We start from the raw sequence: 13988 nt of genomic DNA, 5'->3' as shown, positions 1-13988 counted from the left end.
TTTGTAACATAATTCATTTTATAACGAAAACCTATCCAACTCGACCGCTACATATATTCACGTCCATCAAATATCAATCTTGTGGAGAATAAAAATAATTTATTTACTTTTGGTTTTAAAATTAAACAGCCGACATTTACAAGACATTTCAAGTTGAATGTCGTTAGGTACTATTAATCTTTGTACCACACAAAATTGATATTTGCATCACCAACACTTTATTTTTTTTATAATTTTATTTAATTAAATTACCTATGAGGTGGTATGGCTTTTGCTCTAATTGCTCTTTCTGGTATTTAAATAAAGTAACATCTGATTTGACATATAACTTAATAACAAACTTTTGCTAATAGTCAAATATCCTAAATGCTTTTTAACATTAACAAAATTTAGATAAATTATGTATCAAAAGTGTAAAAATACAAGGCGTGGAGTGCAAAAAACTTCAAACAACATCACTAAAATAGTTATTCTCTTTTAGTGCAAAGTATGGACCAACAATTTTAAGGAGGTGGCATCATGTGTTACGATGCCTTACTATAAGATAAGAAATGGGTCCGGGTCCGGGTCAACCGATCAAGGTCATCGTCAATTAAATTCGTAATGGCCACTCTTCTTCTTCTACTCCACTCATTTTGCACCTTGTCACATGAAAATACAAAAACATCAATCCCTTTGAGGTGATCTCATAACAACACAATTCTTCCTCAATTTCACATGGAATAATTCCAAAGGACCACCACCACCACAAACTCCCTCTCATCGCCGCCATCGCCGCCACAACCACCAGTACACCACCACCAAAAAGATGGTGAAACCAACCCGAATCATGTAACCTTATCTTGAGGTTCTTATCAAACACTTTATTCTCTTTTATATAGCTAAGCTTCATGTTGTAATATTAAACAAGAAACAGAAGATCATACTATTAGATTTCATGCCTTATTTGTTATATATTATTACTTAAGTGTCAAGATTCTTTCTTTCAGGAACTCAACTCATGCCTCATAAGTCATAACATTGTGTAACGTGTTCTTACAACACGTCTAGACTAGAGTCTCTCGAACTCTTAGATCTAAAGATGGAAATAAAGCAACCAACTTTCCCAACAGTATACAACACTTTGCATGCTACAGCATCAAACAATCAAAAGATGAAAGATCGATATAAAGAATCGAGGAAAAAGAAAGAAGAAAAGAGAGATCAAGAAGAAGAACCTATGAATTTGAGGAGCTTGTCAAAGATTATGATCCCTCCACTGGGTGTTTCATATATACAAAATCATATTCCCTCAAGATCCAGCATTATCATATCACCTATGGACTCCAAATATAGGTACAATTCATATCTTAAAAAAAGCTAAATTAGTTAGTGTATAGTTTCTTAAAATAGTTGTAACCTTTTTATAGTAACAATATAAAAATAATTACAGGTATTGGCAGACATTAATGGTGGTAATGGTAATATATTCGGCTTGGACATACCCATTTGAAGTTGCGTTCCTGAAATCTTCTGCACAAACTCATAAACAACTCTACATTGCTGACTCCATCGTCGATTTTTTCTTCGCCGTCGACATTGTTTTGACTTTCATTGTTGCTTACGTTGACCCCGTCACACATCTCCTTGTTCGTGACCCTAAAAGCATCGCCACCAGGTATCTATCTATCGCATTACAATTTTGCATCCATTTCGTATTGATTCGATTCGTTTATTGGGGGAAATGAAGGTACCTATCGACATGGTTTGTGATGGATTTGGCATCGACGCTGCCGTTCGAGTTGCTATCGTACTTATTCACCGGAAAACACCGCATGGGTCTCCCGTACGTCGTCTTGGGTTTGCTCCGGTTTTGGCGTCTCCGCCGCGTGAAGCAGTTTTTTACCAGGTTAGATCGATTGTCAATCCAGAATCGTACAGTAACTTTCCATTGATGCTTACGATTACTATCGCAGGCTTGAAAAGGACATACGATTCAACTACTTCTGGGTCAGATGTGCCAGGCTTCTCTGTGTAAGTCAATCAATTACAAAATCACTACATTTTTGGATCAATAATTTCGGATTTAAGTGTAAAATTTCTTAAATGGGTGTGTTACAGGTGACTCTGTTCTTGGTACATTGTGCTGGTTGCATCTACTACTTGCTAGCAGTGTTATACCCACATGAAGGAAGAACATGGATCGGGTCAATGAACCCGAATTTCAGGGAAGCGGATCTTTACATCCTATACGTCTCCGCCATATATTGGTCTATAACCACCATGACCACCGTCGGCTACGGTGATCTCCACGCAGAGAACGCAGCAGAGATGGTGTTTATCATCTTCTACATGCTCTTCAATCTTGGCCTCACCGCCTACATTATCGGCAACATGACTAATTTAGTAGTGGAAGGCACTCGTCGCACCATGGAATTCGTAAGTCAAATTTCACATGACATTCTTCTTCTGTTTCACTCTAGAACCTGTACATGGTTTGACCAAAAAGTCAAACTGTTACAAAACTGAATCACATTTGTTCTTTTGTAGAGAAACAGCATCGAAGCAGCATCAAGTTTCGTCGGTCGGAATCGTTTGCCGAAGAGACTTAAAGAACAGATACTCGCGTACATGTGCTTGAGATTTAAAGCCGAAAGCTTGAATCAACAACAATTAATCGAGCAGCTTCCGAAAACCATATGCACAAGCATTAGACAGCATCTATTTCTACCAACGGTTGAAAAAGTCTATCTGTTCGAGGGTGTCTCCCGAGAAATTCTCTTGCTTCTGGTAACATCAACATCCCTTAATTTTGACATTTCAAGTCAAATTCTCACTTTGAAAACCCAGAATTTGCATAAATTTCGAAACTTTTCAATCTAAAATCAAGCTATTTAACTTTCAATAGGTTGCGGATATGAAGGCAGAATACATACCACCGAGAGAAGATGTAATAATACAAAACGAGGCACCTGATGACGTGTACATAATCGTATCTGGTGAAGTGGAAATTATAGAGTGTGATCCAATGGAGAAAGAACAAGTTTTGGGTGTTTTACGTTCGGGTGACATGTTTGGTGAAGTCGGCGCACTTTGCTGCAGGCCACAGTCTTACACTTACCGAACCAAAACCCTGAGCCAACTCTTGCGCCTCAAAACCACCGCTCTCATTGAAGCAATGCAGACCAAACAACCCGACAACGTCTCCATCCTCAAAAACTTTCTTCAGGTTTGCTAATGACATAATAAGTTGTATTGTACAAGACATAACATAACACAGGATGGGCATTTATTTCATAATGCAAGTGTCGTGAAATATTGATTGTGACTTTGCAGCATCACAAGAAGCTTAAAGATCTGGATTTGGATGACTTATTGTTGGAAAGTGGTGAAGAAGATGGAGATGGAGATCCAAACATGTCGATGAACTTGCTTACTATTGCAGGCACAGGAAATGCAGCTTTTCTTGATGAACTTCTCAAGGCAAGGCTTGATCCCGATATCAGCGACTCAAAAGGAAGAACCCCTTTGGTAATCTACTAATCCTTCTCTACCCAAAAACATCATAAATTTACTTCTAATGTGATTTTTCTTTTTTTTTTTAAATTTTGTTTGCATCAGCACATCGCAGCATCTAAAGGGCATGAAGAATGTGTTTTGGTTCTTCTGAAGCATGCATGTAACATACACCTCAGAGGTATGGTTGTGTAAGAATATTTGCAAGCTTTTTAGTTTGAAAATGAGGAGTTAGTTAACACTTAACATGTAAATATGAAATATGTATATTACAGATATGGAAGGTAACACTGCACTATGGGATGCCATAGCAACAAAGCACCATTCAATATTCCGAATCCTATACCATTGGGCTTCGATTTCAGACCCATGTACAGCTGGCGAGCTTCTGTGCATGGCATCAAAGAGAAACAATCTAAACGTGATGAAAGGCCTGTTGAAACACGGGCTTCTTGTAGACTCAAAGGACCACCATGGATCAACAGCTATCCAAATTGCAGTATCTGAAAACAACATTGAAATGGTAAAGCTACTCGTGATGAATGGTGCTGATGTGAATGATCACTCTCTCAAGAACAAGATTCCACCAGAAAATTTGAAGGATTTCGTGGCAAAAAGAGAGGTTGGGTACCGAATCATGATGCCGGATCAGGAGCCGGTGGTGGAAACCCGGAGAGGGGAGGAGGGTATTTTGGGAAGATCACATTCAAATGGACAATTTGTTGGTAGGGTTAGTATTTACAGAGGGCTTCCGATGGTGAGGAAGAAGAATTGTTGTACAGAGGCTGGGAAACTTATTAAGGTGCCAAGTTCGTTAATGGAGCTCAAGATTATTGCAGGTATATATATCTGTAGTTTGTGCATATGCTTTGAGGATTCTGAAAGAAATGCTATAATTAAAGTTTTGCTTTTTTATGTTTGAAGGTGAAAAGTTTGGATTTGATGCTACAAATGCAGTCGTTACAGATGAAGATGGAGCAGAGATTGATTCAGTTGAAGTGATTAGAGATAATGACAAGCTTTTTATAGGAGAAATTCCTTATGAAAACAAATAAACAAATGCGTTTCGGTTTTGGCAAGATGCATTTTATATAAATCAGTAATATAGGATAAATTTAGATGTAGATCGTGTTTGTAAGTTTCTTTTTCCATATAGGTGGAATAAGGATTTCCTTGATGTTTACACGGTCGTGTATTTTATACTTGTCTAATTGTCTCATACAAATATGTAATCCATGTAAAGTTAAAGTTAAATAGGTTTGTATCCCAGATATTCTTCATGTATTCTTCTTCATATACACAATTTGGGATAAAATTCGCAATTTAAGATACCACCAAATATCGTATGATTCTATAAGCATCCACAATAGAAGCTTTTTAAGATTTTTTTCAAACCAAAAAGATTTTAAAATTTGAAAAAAACTTGAAGGGACTTTTTAAAATCAAAGTTTTTTCAAATTGTTTGTTAAATAACAAGCTTTTCTTATGAGCTTTTTCGATGATTATGTGGATCCCAATTTTTCTCAACCCATTGCAACTAAACAGCATATAAAAACATATTATAAAACACAATTTCAAAAAACTCTACTATTATAGGAGATACATCAAGCTTTTTTCCTTATAGTTTTTTAATGAAAAAACCCCACTAAAAACATCTCATATTGTGGAAGCTCTAAATTCAGCTTTTACTAGTCATTAGGTACACCTTTACTATGATTATAATCAGTGTGATTATAAATGGTGTTAACGAATAGGAGTGGTTTTATAGCAATATCGGACCTAAGATGGTAATAGGGAAAACCACACAAAAACCCTATCTATTATACTCCACCGCTTAAAAAAAACCCTTATATTATCAATTGGTACAATTTAACCATTATTATTTCAAAAACCGTGTAATCTATCTCTTTTATCCGGTAACCCTAGGTTACCCGTTCTTGTTAGTCTACGTGGACTACATTCGTTCTCTTTTAACCTGATAGCGGTCATTCTGTAAAAAAAAACAAAAGGGAAAGCTACGTACAGGAGGGAAAGCTTCTTGGAAGTGGCGGGAAACTTGTTGCTTAATCACACGAAAAAAAAGGTAATCGATCATTTCTATCATGCTTAATCTGAACATCAAACCGTCTTTTACCCCTAGTTCTTATTTTTGTTGTTTCCATTGATTCTTCAAGGAAGCTTTAACCAAAAACTATGGCTTCAAGTTCAAATGTATTATGTGAAGTTTATACGGAGGGTGTGAATGGAACAGATGATGAGTTTGATGAAGAAGAATATGTTCCTTCTTCAATGGACAAAACAATATGGGATCCTTTTTTGAATGACTTGGTACAAGGTGAAGTGGAATTGCCTGAAATATCATCTGATGATGCTGAATTGACCCATTCAGATGAAGAATATGACCAAGGAGAGCATAAAGATCAACAAATTGGGGACCAATTTCTTGTACACAACCCTAGGATCCCTTGGAATATGATGGAACCACACTTGGGGGAAAAATACGAAAGCCCGGAACAGTTCAAGCTTTGTTTAACAAATTATGCGGTGGCTAATGGATACCAATTGAGGTTTGCCAAGTGTGATCGTTCTAGGATATTAGTACGTTGTGGCAAAAAAAAATGATGAGAATAAGTGTCCATTTAGATGTTGGGCGTCTTGGATGGGAAATGAACTAACTTGGCAAGTGAAAGCTTTGGAAAAGAAACATGTTTGTGCACGAAAATACAGCCTCGGGTCATTGATAACTCCAAGTTGTATTGCTAACCATTATCTTAGTGACCTAATTCGCAATCCCAAAACGAAAGTCAAAGAAATGAAAGCTGATTTTTTACAGAGATATTCTTTAAAGCTTAGCAAAGGTCAGTGTGAAAGGGCAAGGACCTTAGCATTTACACTAATTGATGGCAAGTTAACTGATCATTATGCTAGAATATGGGATTACGGTAATGAAGTTTTGAGATCAAACCCAGGAAGCACCGTTGAAATTGGAGTCGATGTCAATCCCGATGCAAAATATTTCAAAAGAATCTACATTTGTTTGAAGGCTTTAAAAGAAGGATGGTTGAAAGGATGTCGTAAAGTGATTGATTTAGATGGATGTTTCTTGAAAGGGAAAGTTAAAGGAGAGTTGCTAGCTGCTATTGGTCGAGATGGAAACAACCAAATTTACCCCATTGCATGGGCGGTTGTGAACGTAGAAAATAAAGATAATTGGAAGTGGTTCATTGAATTACTACAATCAGATATTGAAACAGTTCAAGGAAATGGGCTTACTTTAATATCAGATCAACATAAGGTAATTTTCTACCTAATAATGCTTATTTTGACCAATATGGATATATGTTAACAACCTTATGTCAAAACAGCCCCTATGGACATTTTGGACACTTTTTAACAAAATTTGACATATTTAAAATGACAAAACAGCCCTTATGTGAAAACAGCTCCTATTGACATTTTTTGCCATCTTTTTAACAAACTTTGACATATTTGAAATGACAAAACAGCCCTAATGTCAAAACAGCCTCTGTTGACATTTTTGGACACTTTTTTAACAAAATTTGACATATTTAAAATGACAAAACAGCTCTTATGTGAAAACAACTCCTATTGACATTTTTTGACACCTTTTTAACAAACTTTGACATATTTGAAATGACAAAACATCCCTAATGTCAAAACAGCCCCTGTTGACATTTTTGGACACTTTTTTTTTTAACAAATTTTGACATATTTAAAATGACAAAACAGCCTTTATGTCAAAACAGCCCCTATTGACATTTGTTGACACTTTTTAATTAATTTTTGTAACATATTTAAATGCAGGGTCTTCTTGAAGCCGTAAAGGAGGTGATGCCACATGCTGAGCACCGACAATGTGCCCGTCATATTTGTGCTAATTTTTACAAACGTTTCAGTGGAGAGATTTATAAAACCTTATTTTGATTTTCCAATCATATAATGTCACCATGTTTCTTTAATGGGAGATGATATATCCACTTTTCTAATTTATCCTTCCACTTAAAAAATTTTGATTTTCCAATTATACCCTTTTGTTAATTAAAAAAGTTATATGATGAAACGGCCTCCTTCCTAAATCCTAATCGGCTATCAAGAATCCGCTCGTCCATCTCTGGTCGCTGCTCCTTCATTGCAGGTGGCCGTTCGGTGCTGCTTCTTCGCCGATCTCCGGCTGCCACTCGCCAGCCTCCAACGCTGGTACTTTTCCGGTGGGCACTACTTTAGTTATTGCTGATTTCGTCTGATTAGTCATTAGGGGTCAAGAACAAAGATTAGTCATTAGTCATTAGTCATTAGGGGTCAAGAACAAAGCATCTTAAATGTTTGATTATATTGTTGATTACATTTGTTTCATCTGATTAATAAGTTTTCTTGTTCATCTTTTTTAAGGACATATTGGTAATATTGCTAATTCATCTGATAAATAAGTTTTTTGATTCATCTGATTAATAAGTATTCAGATTCATCTGGTTCATAATGTGATAATCAGCGGATTACATGTTTTTCAATATTTTCATAAGTTGTTGATTTCATTTGATTACTGAATAAGTTTTTTAAATTGGTTCATTTGATTAATCAATAAGCGTTTTAAGTTTTGAATCAAACTAGTCAGATTGGAATGAAGTGAAAATTTTACTGTTAAAAGTGATTGTTGATTCCATTTGTCATTTGATTAAAATGAATAAAACTGAATGTTAAAATTGATTAACATATTGGAATCGAGAACTCTGTATACAGACAATTGATTTTTATACACAGGAAAAAGAAATAAAAGAAATGTTATGTTGCAAGGATGCGAATCCCCGACCTGCTCCTTTGTTCGATCTTTGATTTTAGATTTCTGAAGTGGTGTTTATGAGATTTTTGTTTCTTGATCATTTTTGATTTGGGATTGCTTGTTTTCTAATAGATGAACTCAACAATAACTAAAGCAGTGGTCGGAGGTTGGCGAGTCGCGGCCTGAGAACGGCGAAGAAGCGGCTCCGATTAGGAAGGAGGCCGTTTCAGATTCTTCTTTCTTTTCTTCATATATATATTTTTTAATGAACAAAAGGGTATAATGGGAAACCAATATTTTTGTAAGTGGAAGGATAAATTAGAAAAGTGGATATATCAGCTCCCTTCTTTGATTTGGTGCTTATTGTCTAAAAATGCAATATTAAAGTCTTTCCTTATGATAGAAAGTTAAAGTTAATCTTACATATTAGTTCAATAATCAAACACATGGCCATTAAAATTTGTCATTTCTACTTGAAACCAAGCCTCAAAGTTCGTTAATTGAGCTCAACATCGCATGTCATATGAAGTCGCATGTAGCCTCACAACGAGGTAAGTTGTTATTTCTTTCCTCCATGATTTAATGATTGTTGACAAATATAATTTTGTTATGCATCTTGTTTTGTGGTCGTTGTATTTAGTTTTTTTTTTTTGGAAACAGCAAATATATATTAAAAGATAAAACCTCACATCAAGATGATGCGAGGAGGAAGTACAAAACAAAACAAGAAAGGAGAAAAGGACAAGAGAAAAGGTTACAACAGAGAAATGGACCAAGATTCAAAACTCTCCAATCCATGTTTTTAAATAAACCTCTATGTTTACACCATACGAAAGTTATTGATTTTATATTTTCCACTGTCTTCGCCTGTACGATAGGGACGTTTCTGAAAACCTTGTGGTTCCTGTCATTCCATATACACCATAATCTTCCATATAAGATCGTATTCAACATGATTCTTTTCTTTTTGCATTTAGACCACCGAGATATGAAGAGTAACATGTCTTTGACCGAATAAAATCCATCATATGAAATTTCACACCAAGATAAGATCGAGTTCATGACAATCTTCGCCACTGGGCATAATAGAAGAATGTGATCGCTCGTCTCTTCATCCAAGTTGCATGACCCACAAATGGTCGATGGCACAGGAACACCCCTAGCTTTTAACGAAACGGATGATGGAATTTTGCCAAGCTTCGCTCTCCAGATAAAGCAGAAGATTTTATTCGGTATTACTTTGCACCATTCAAATGGACTATCACAGACAATGTGACTCGCCATTTCAATCCGTTTACGTAACAATCTTACCGAAAAATGGGTATCAACCACAAAGTCAGAAGCCTAACAATCGTCATTTGGTTTCCAATATAAAATTTCCTTGGAATCAATGTTGAAATTTTTAACGCGGTTTTGATTTTGACTATATTTTTCCATACCCCCGATCTAGATCTGTTGGCAAAAGAAGCACGATGCCTTCCATCCTGGTCGTGAATGCAACGTATAACATTTGCCCAAAGTGCAGTGTGTTCGTTTTTCAATCGCCACATCCATTTAGCTAGTAGAGAAATGTTGAGACTCTTAATCGATCCAAACCCTGTACCACCCACATTTTTTGGGGCAATAAGTGTTTCCCATGCCACCCAACTGATGCTTTTCCTTTCCAGGTTGCTACTCCATATGAATATCCTCCTAATTTTCTTAAGGGTCTCAATAATACCGTTTGGAAAGGTAAAGATGGACATATAGTAGGTCGGGAGACTGCCAAGAACCGCTTTTGCTAGGGTTAATCTGCCTCCGAAGCTAAGTGTTTTTGCTTTCCACAATGAGAGTTTAGAATGAAACTTTTCGACAATTGGTCTCCAAGCATTCTTTCGGTTCATGTTTTCACCGACAGGGATACCCAGGTAAGTGAATGGCAGGGATGATGGTTCGCATCCAAGGGGAGCCGACCAGGGATGATGGTCGTTGTATTTGGTAAACAAGCTTTATGAAAAAAGAGATAATTGTACTATAGAAGGGGAAATGACATCAAATGCACAAACTTTATATGCTTGTGAACTTAAGATTTATCAATATGTTTCAAACTTAAATACTTGTGAGTAGGTAGATAGACCTAGTTTTTGGAAGTTGTTTTGCTGTTAAGTCCAAAAACAATCTAATATGTCATGTTATCCGTTGTTTTTCATCTATGGCAATTTCTGAGCATCTTTGCAAATAAATTTTGATATGTTTGCTAACAAGAATTAGACATAACAAATTCTCTTTGATCCGAAAACAATCAAATGTTTTCGTTATGTCTTAATGTTGAAAACCTAGAAAAAGACAAGAGCTCCGTTTAGAATTACGAGCAAAAACAAAAAAGTTTGTCAAATGTTTTTTTTTAGCTAGGTTTTTTCCGAAAAAAGAAATTTGTCAATTTCCAGTAAACTTAACTGCAAAAGTTGTGAAAAAAAATATGAGGCCCTTTTTTGAAAATATTAAAAAAGTTCAATTTTAAACAAAAATATAAAGTGTTTTATAATATTAACTCATTAATAATCAAAGCTTATGTGGTTAAATAGTAAAAACCTTGGTTATGGTTAAACAAAAAATATATATACTTACATTGGTTTTCCAGAATTTGCCTATAAATAAATGAGTTAAAATAATAAATTAATATAAACAACTCATATCAGATTCTCAACAAAAAAACAAACTATTACAAAATACCTCAAAACGCTATTTTTATTTTTTTTTTTTTAATTCTCAATCAGCAATTCAGCACCTTGTATGTATATGCAATTTGTTAACTTTTTTCGTGAAAATACACTCACATACCCATTATCCATATCAAATGTCTCTAAAACAATTGAAACTCAACCCTAATCAGCATTTATATGTATATTTACATGTCTTGCCCTGGCATTGCAAATTGAGTTGCAAAGTTTTCAACTTGGGACCTTAAATCAACTATGTCTTTATTCAGGAATGCCTTTCCCATTTTCCCATGTTCCCTCTGCTGCATAACACTTGTGATTTGAGCAGCTCTATACAAAAACTCTGCCATTGTTTCAAAATCAGACTCCAAGCAACCTCGTGTTGTCATAGCAGGTGTACCTGAGCCATACAGAGCATTGTACTTTGAATATTTTTCTAGATCTAAATGCAATGAAATAGCAACATACTTCCATTTTTTCTTTTGTTAATTGAAAAAGAAACATGACCTAATGAACTAAATCTCAAAAAAAAAAAAAAGTATGATCTTTCCACTCACCAATCCTCACACCTCCTGGGGTCAGACTCCCATTATCATCAAATATGGCAATTTTGTTGACTGTAATGTGACACATTTCACATACTTTCTCAAAGTTTTTACCTGACAAGAAATGAAGAATTTATCAGCAACATTGTTATTATTGTTATCATATAATAGGATTAAGATAATATGATCTTTACCAGTCAATCCAAGATTTCTAAGATCCCAAAGTACCAAATGATTATCAGTCCCTCCTGTAACCAGCTTACAGTTTCTTTTTAGTAAAGCAGATGCCAAAGCCTGAGCATTTTTCTTCACTTGTTGCATATATGCCTTGTAATCAGGGGTAGCCAATTGTTTGAGTGCAATTGCAAGGGCAGCAATATGATTATTATGTGGCCCACCTTGAAGAGCAGGACATACAGCAAAATTTATCTTCTCTTCAAAGTCGTACTTGTAGCTTCCATCACCTTGATTCAAAAGCTTCCCTCTTACCCCTGGCTTAAGACCCTTCCTGTAGAAAATAATCCCTCCCCTAGGCCCACGAAGACTTTTATGAGTAGTCGAGGTTACAATGTCACAGAAATCAAATGGGCTTGCACATTCCTGCAAATTAACAACCACATGATGTTTTTGTAAGGATAAAAGACTTGATATTTACGCATAAAAGAATTGAGTTTGAAATTTGAAAATCACGATTAGCAGACAATTTTACCTTGGCAGCAATGAGACCACTGATTTGAGCCATGTCGCACATCAAGACTGCTCCAGACTTGTCAGCAATCTGTCTAAATTTGGCATACTCCCAATCCCTAGGATATGAGCTCCCACCACAAATAAGTATCTTCGGGCGAAAATCAAGTACCCTTTCTTCAAGCTTTTCAAAATCTATAATACCTGTTTGTGGGTTAACTTTGTATGAAAGGCTTTCAAAGAAGATTGAAGCGCCTGATACTTTCTTTCCATTCGGTGTATAGTAGCCATGACTAGTGTGCCCTCCTGAAGGGGTATCTAACCCCATGATCCGATCACCAGGGGATAGCAAACCAGTATATACTGCAAAATTTGCAGATGTACAAGAGTATGGTTGAACATTTACACCCCAATTCTCACTTTCAAGCCCGAATGCTGTCAAGGCACGTTGGCAACAAAGAATTTCGATCTCGTCAATGTATTGGTTGCCACTATAGTACCTAGCGCCTGGCATTCCTTCAGAATACTTATTAGTCAGGTGACTCCCTAGAGCTTCCATAACTGCTTTACAAACGAAGTTCTCTGAGGCTATCAATTCGATACCCTTATACTGTCTTTGCTTCTCTTTCTCCAATATATCAAAGATATCAGGATCAGCAGCCTGAAGGGACTGGTTCCCCCAAGCTCGAACAGCTTGTCGACGTGATTCAAGACTTCTCTCTTGCCCGCTTTGATCGATTTGACAACGTTTCGATGATGTAGATGAAGAAGACGACTCTGGGGTAGCTCCGCTGCTATAATCATCCCTTCGCCTTTTCAAACACATGGGATGCCCCAAAATTTGAAAGTTGTCAACATCTTTTTCTTCTTCTTCTTCTTCGCCCCCAATTTTGCTCTCCCCGTTTAAATCAACGCTCCCGACGTTTCTCTGCTGTTGTTGATTGTTCAATTCGACGCTGTTGCTTTCGGTCGTGGTCTGTTCCTCCATCAACTGAAGTGGGACAGATGAAACGAGATGTCGCGAAGAGCTATGGAAACTCGAATCTATCTGAAACGATATAGAGCCGTCGGAAAGCTGGCTATGGTGGGAAGAATGAGGCAAAAACCCTAACGAGACGTTGGATCGGGAAGCACGAGGCATATCCTTGGATTTCAGAATTCTTAATAGAAGAAAAAAGTATTTAAAGAGCAAAATTCGAAAAATCCTAACAAAGACGATGACGACAACAGCAACAATGGTGGGAAGCAAAGAGGAAGGTACATGTGATTTGGGATTCCATAAAGCAAATGATCGTGTACTTTTTCCAAGATGAATTAAGGAAGGAGTATGGATGAATTTGGAGCAGTAAATGAGGAGTATAAACAGAAAGAGAGGGGACAATGGCCGCATAAGATGGAGAAGAGGGATGAGGGAGAAGAGAACGAAGACGTGTTCGTTTGATGAAGCTGTAAAAGGGGATGCACCTGGACACATCCATGCCTCTGAAGGTTCATCTAGTCCGTTTTGTGGGTAACAAACAATTTTCAGATATTTGTGATAATGAAAAGTACCCGCAATGTCTTTTTTTTTTTCAAAATAAAATATGATTTAATCGTTCTACTTTCTGACCTTTTGTTTTTAAAAAAGAGTATATTCCGAAAATTATTTAGTATTTTAAGGGGCTTCTTAAAAAAAAAAAAAAAAAAAAAAAAAAAAAAAAACTACTTTCCTTTGTTACAAACATTAGGCATAAGCACTTCATTAACCGCCAAAAAAAATAAAAA

General features: G+C 36.2%; 3 protein-coding genes and 1 long non-coding RNA gene across 4 annotated transcripts; 3 read left to right on the top strand and 1 right to left on the bottom strand.

Annotated features, from left to right (window-relative positions):
- Positions 1–623: 623 nt before the first annotated feature.
- KT2/3 (potassium transport 2/3) lies at positions 624–4826 on the top strand. Its single transcript, XM_079051266.1, has 12 exons — positions 624–847; positions 990–1335; positions 1433–1657; positions 1730–1888; positions 1956–2013; positions 2101–2418; positions 2530–2769; positions 2888–3208; positions 3316–3510; positions 3601–3676; positions 3771–4334; positions 4420–4826. The coding sequence occupies exons 2-12, from the start codon at positions 1082–1084 to the stop codon at positions 4548–4550; spliced, it is 2541 nt and encodes an 846-aa protein (XP_078907392.1). The 5' UTR covers positions 624–847; positions 990–1081; the 3' UTR covers positions 4551–4826.
- Positions 4827–5296: 470 nt separating this feature from the next.
- LOC145116323 (uncharacterized) lies at positions 5297–7894 on the top strand. The gene is made up of 3 exons (XM_079052666.1): positions 5297–5578; positions 5670–6790; positions 7321–7894. The coding sequence occupies exons 2-3, from the start codon at positions 6155–6157 to the stop codon at positions 7438–7440; spliced, it is 756 nt and encodes a 251-aa protein (XP_078908792.1). The 5' UTR covers positions 5297–5578; positions 5670–6154; the 3' UTR covers positions 7441–7894.
- Positions 7895–8179: 285 nt separating this feature from the next.
- On the top strand, positions 8180–9269 carry LOC145117071 (uncharacterized). The gene is made up of 2 exons (XR_013712479.1): positions 8180–8844; positions 8954–9269. It is a non-coding gene; the product is annotated as an uncharacterized LOC145117071 (long non-coding RNA).
- A 1733-nt stretch (positions 9270–11002) lies between these two features.
- On the bottom strand, positions 11003–13759 carry LOC145115097 (serine hydroxymethyltransferase 7-like). The gene is made up of 4 exons (XM_079051263.1): positions 12247–13759; positions 11732–12137; positions 11550–11651; positions 11003–11392 (listed from the first exon to the last, which is right to left on the bottom strand). The coding sequence occupies exons 1-4, from the start codon at positions 13696–13698 to the stop codon at positions 11181–11183; spliced, it is 2172 nt and encodes a 723-aa protein (XP_078907389.1). The 5' UTR covers positions 13699–13759; the 3' UTR covers positions 11003–11180.
- Positions 13760–13988: the final 229 nt, after the last annotated feature.

The sequence above is a fragment of the Lactuca virosa genome, chromosome 5 (assembly GCF_052849685.1).
Source record: "Lactuca virosa cultivar CGN04683 chromosome 5, Lactuca_virosa_CGN04683_v6, whole genome shotgun sequence".
NCBI classification, from domain to species: Eukaryota; Viridiplantae; Streptophyta; class Magnoliopsida; order Asterales; family Asteraceae; genus Lactuca; species Lactuca virosa.
Note: the sequence above shows the minus strand (reverse complement) of the source record. Positions and strands in the feature narration are given on the sequence as shown.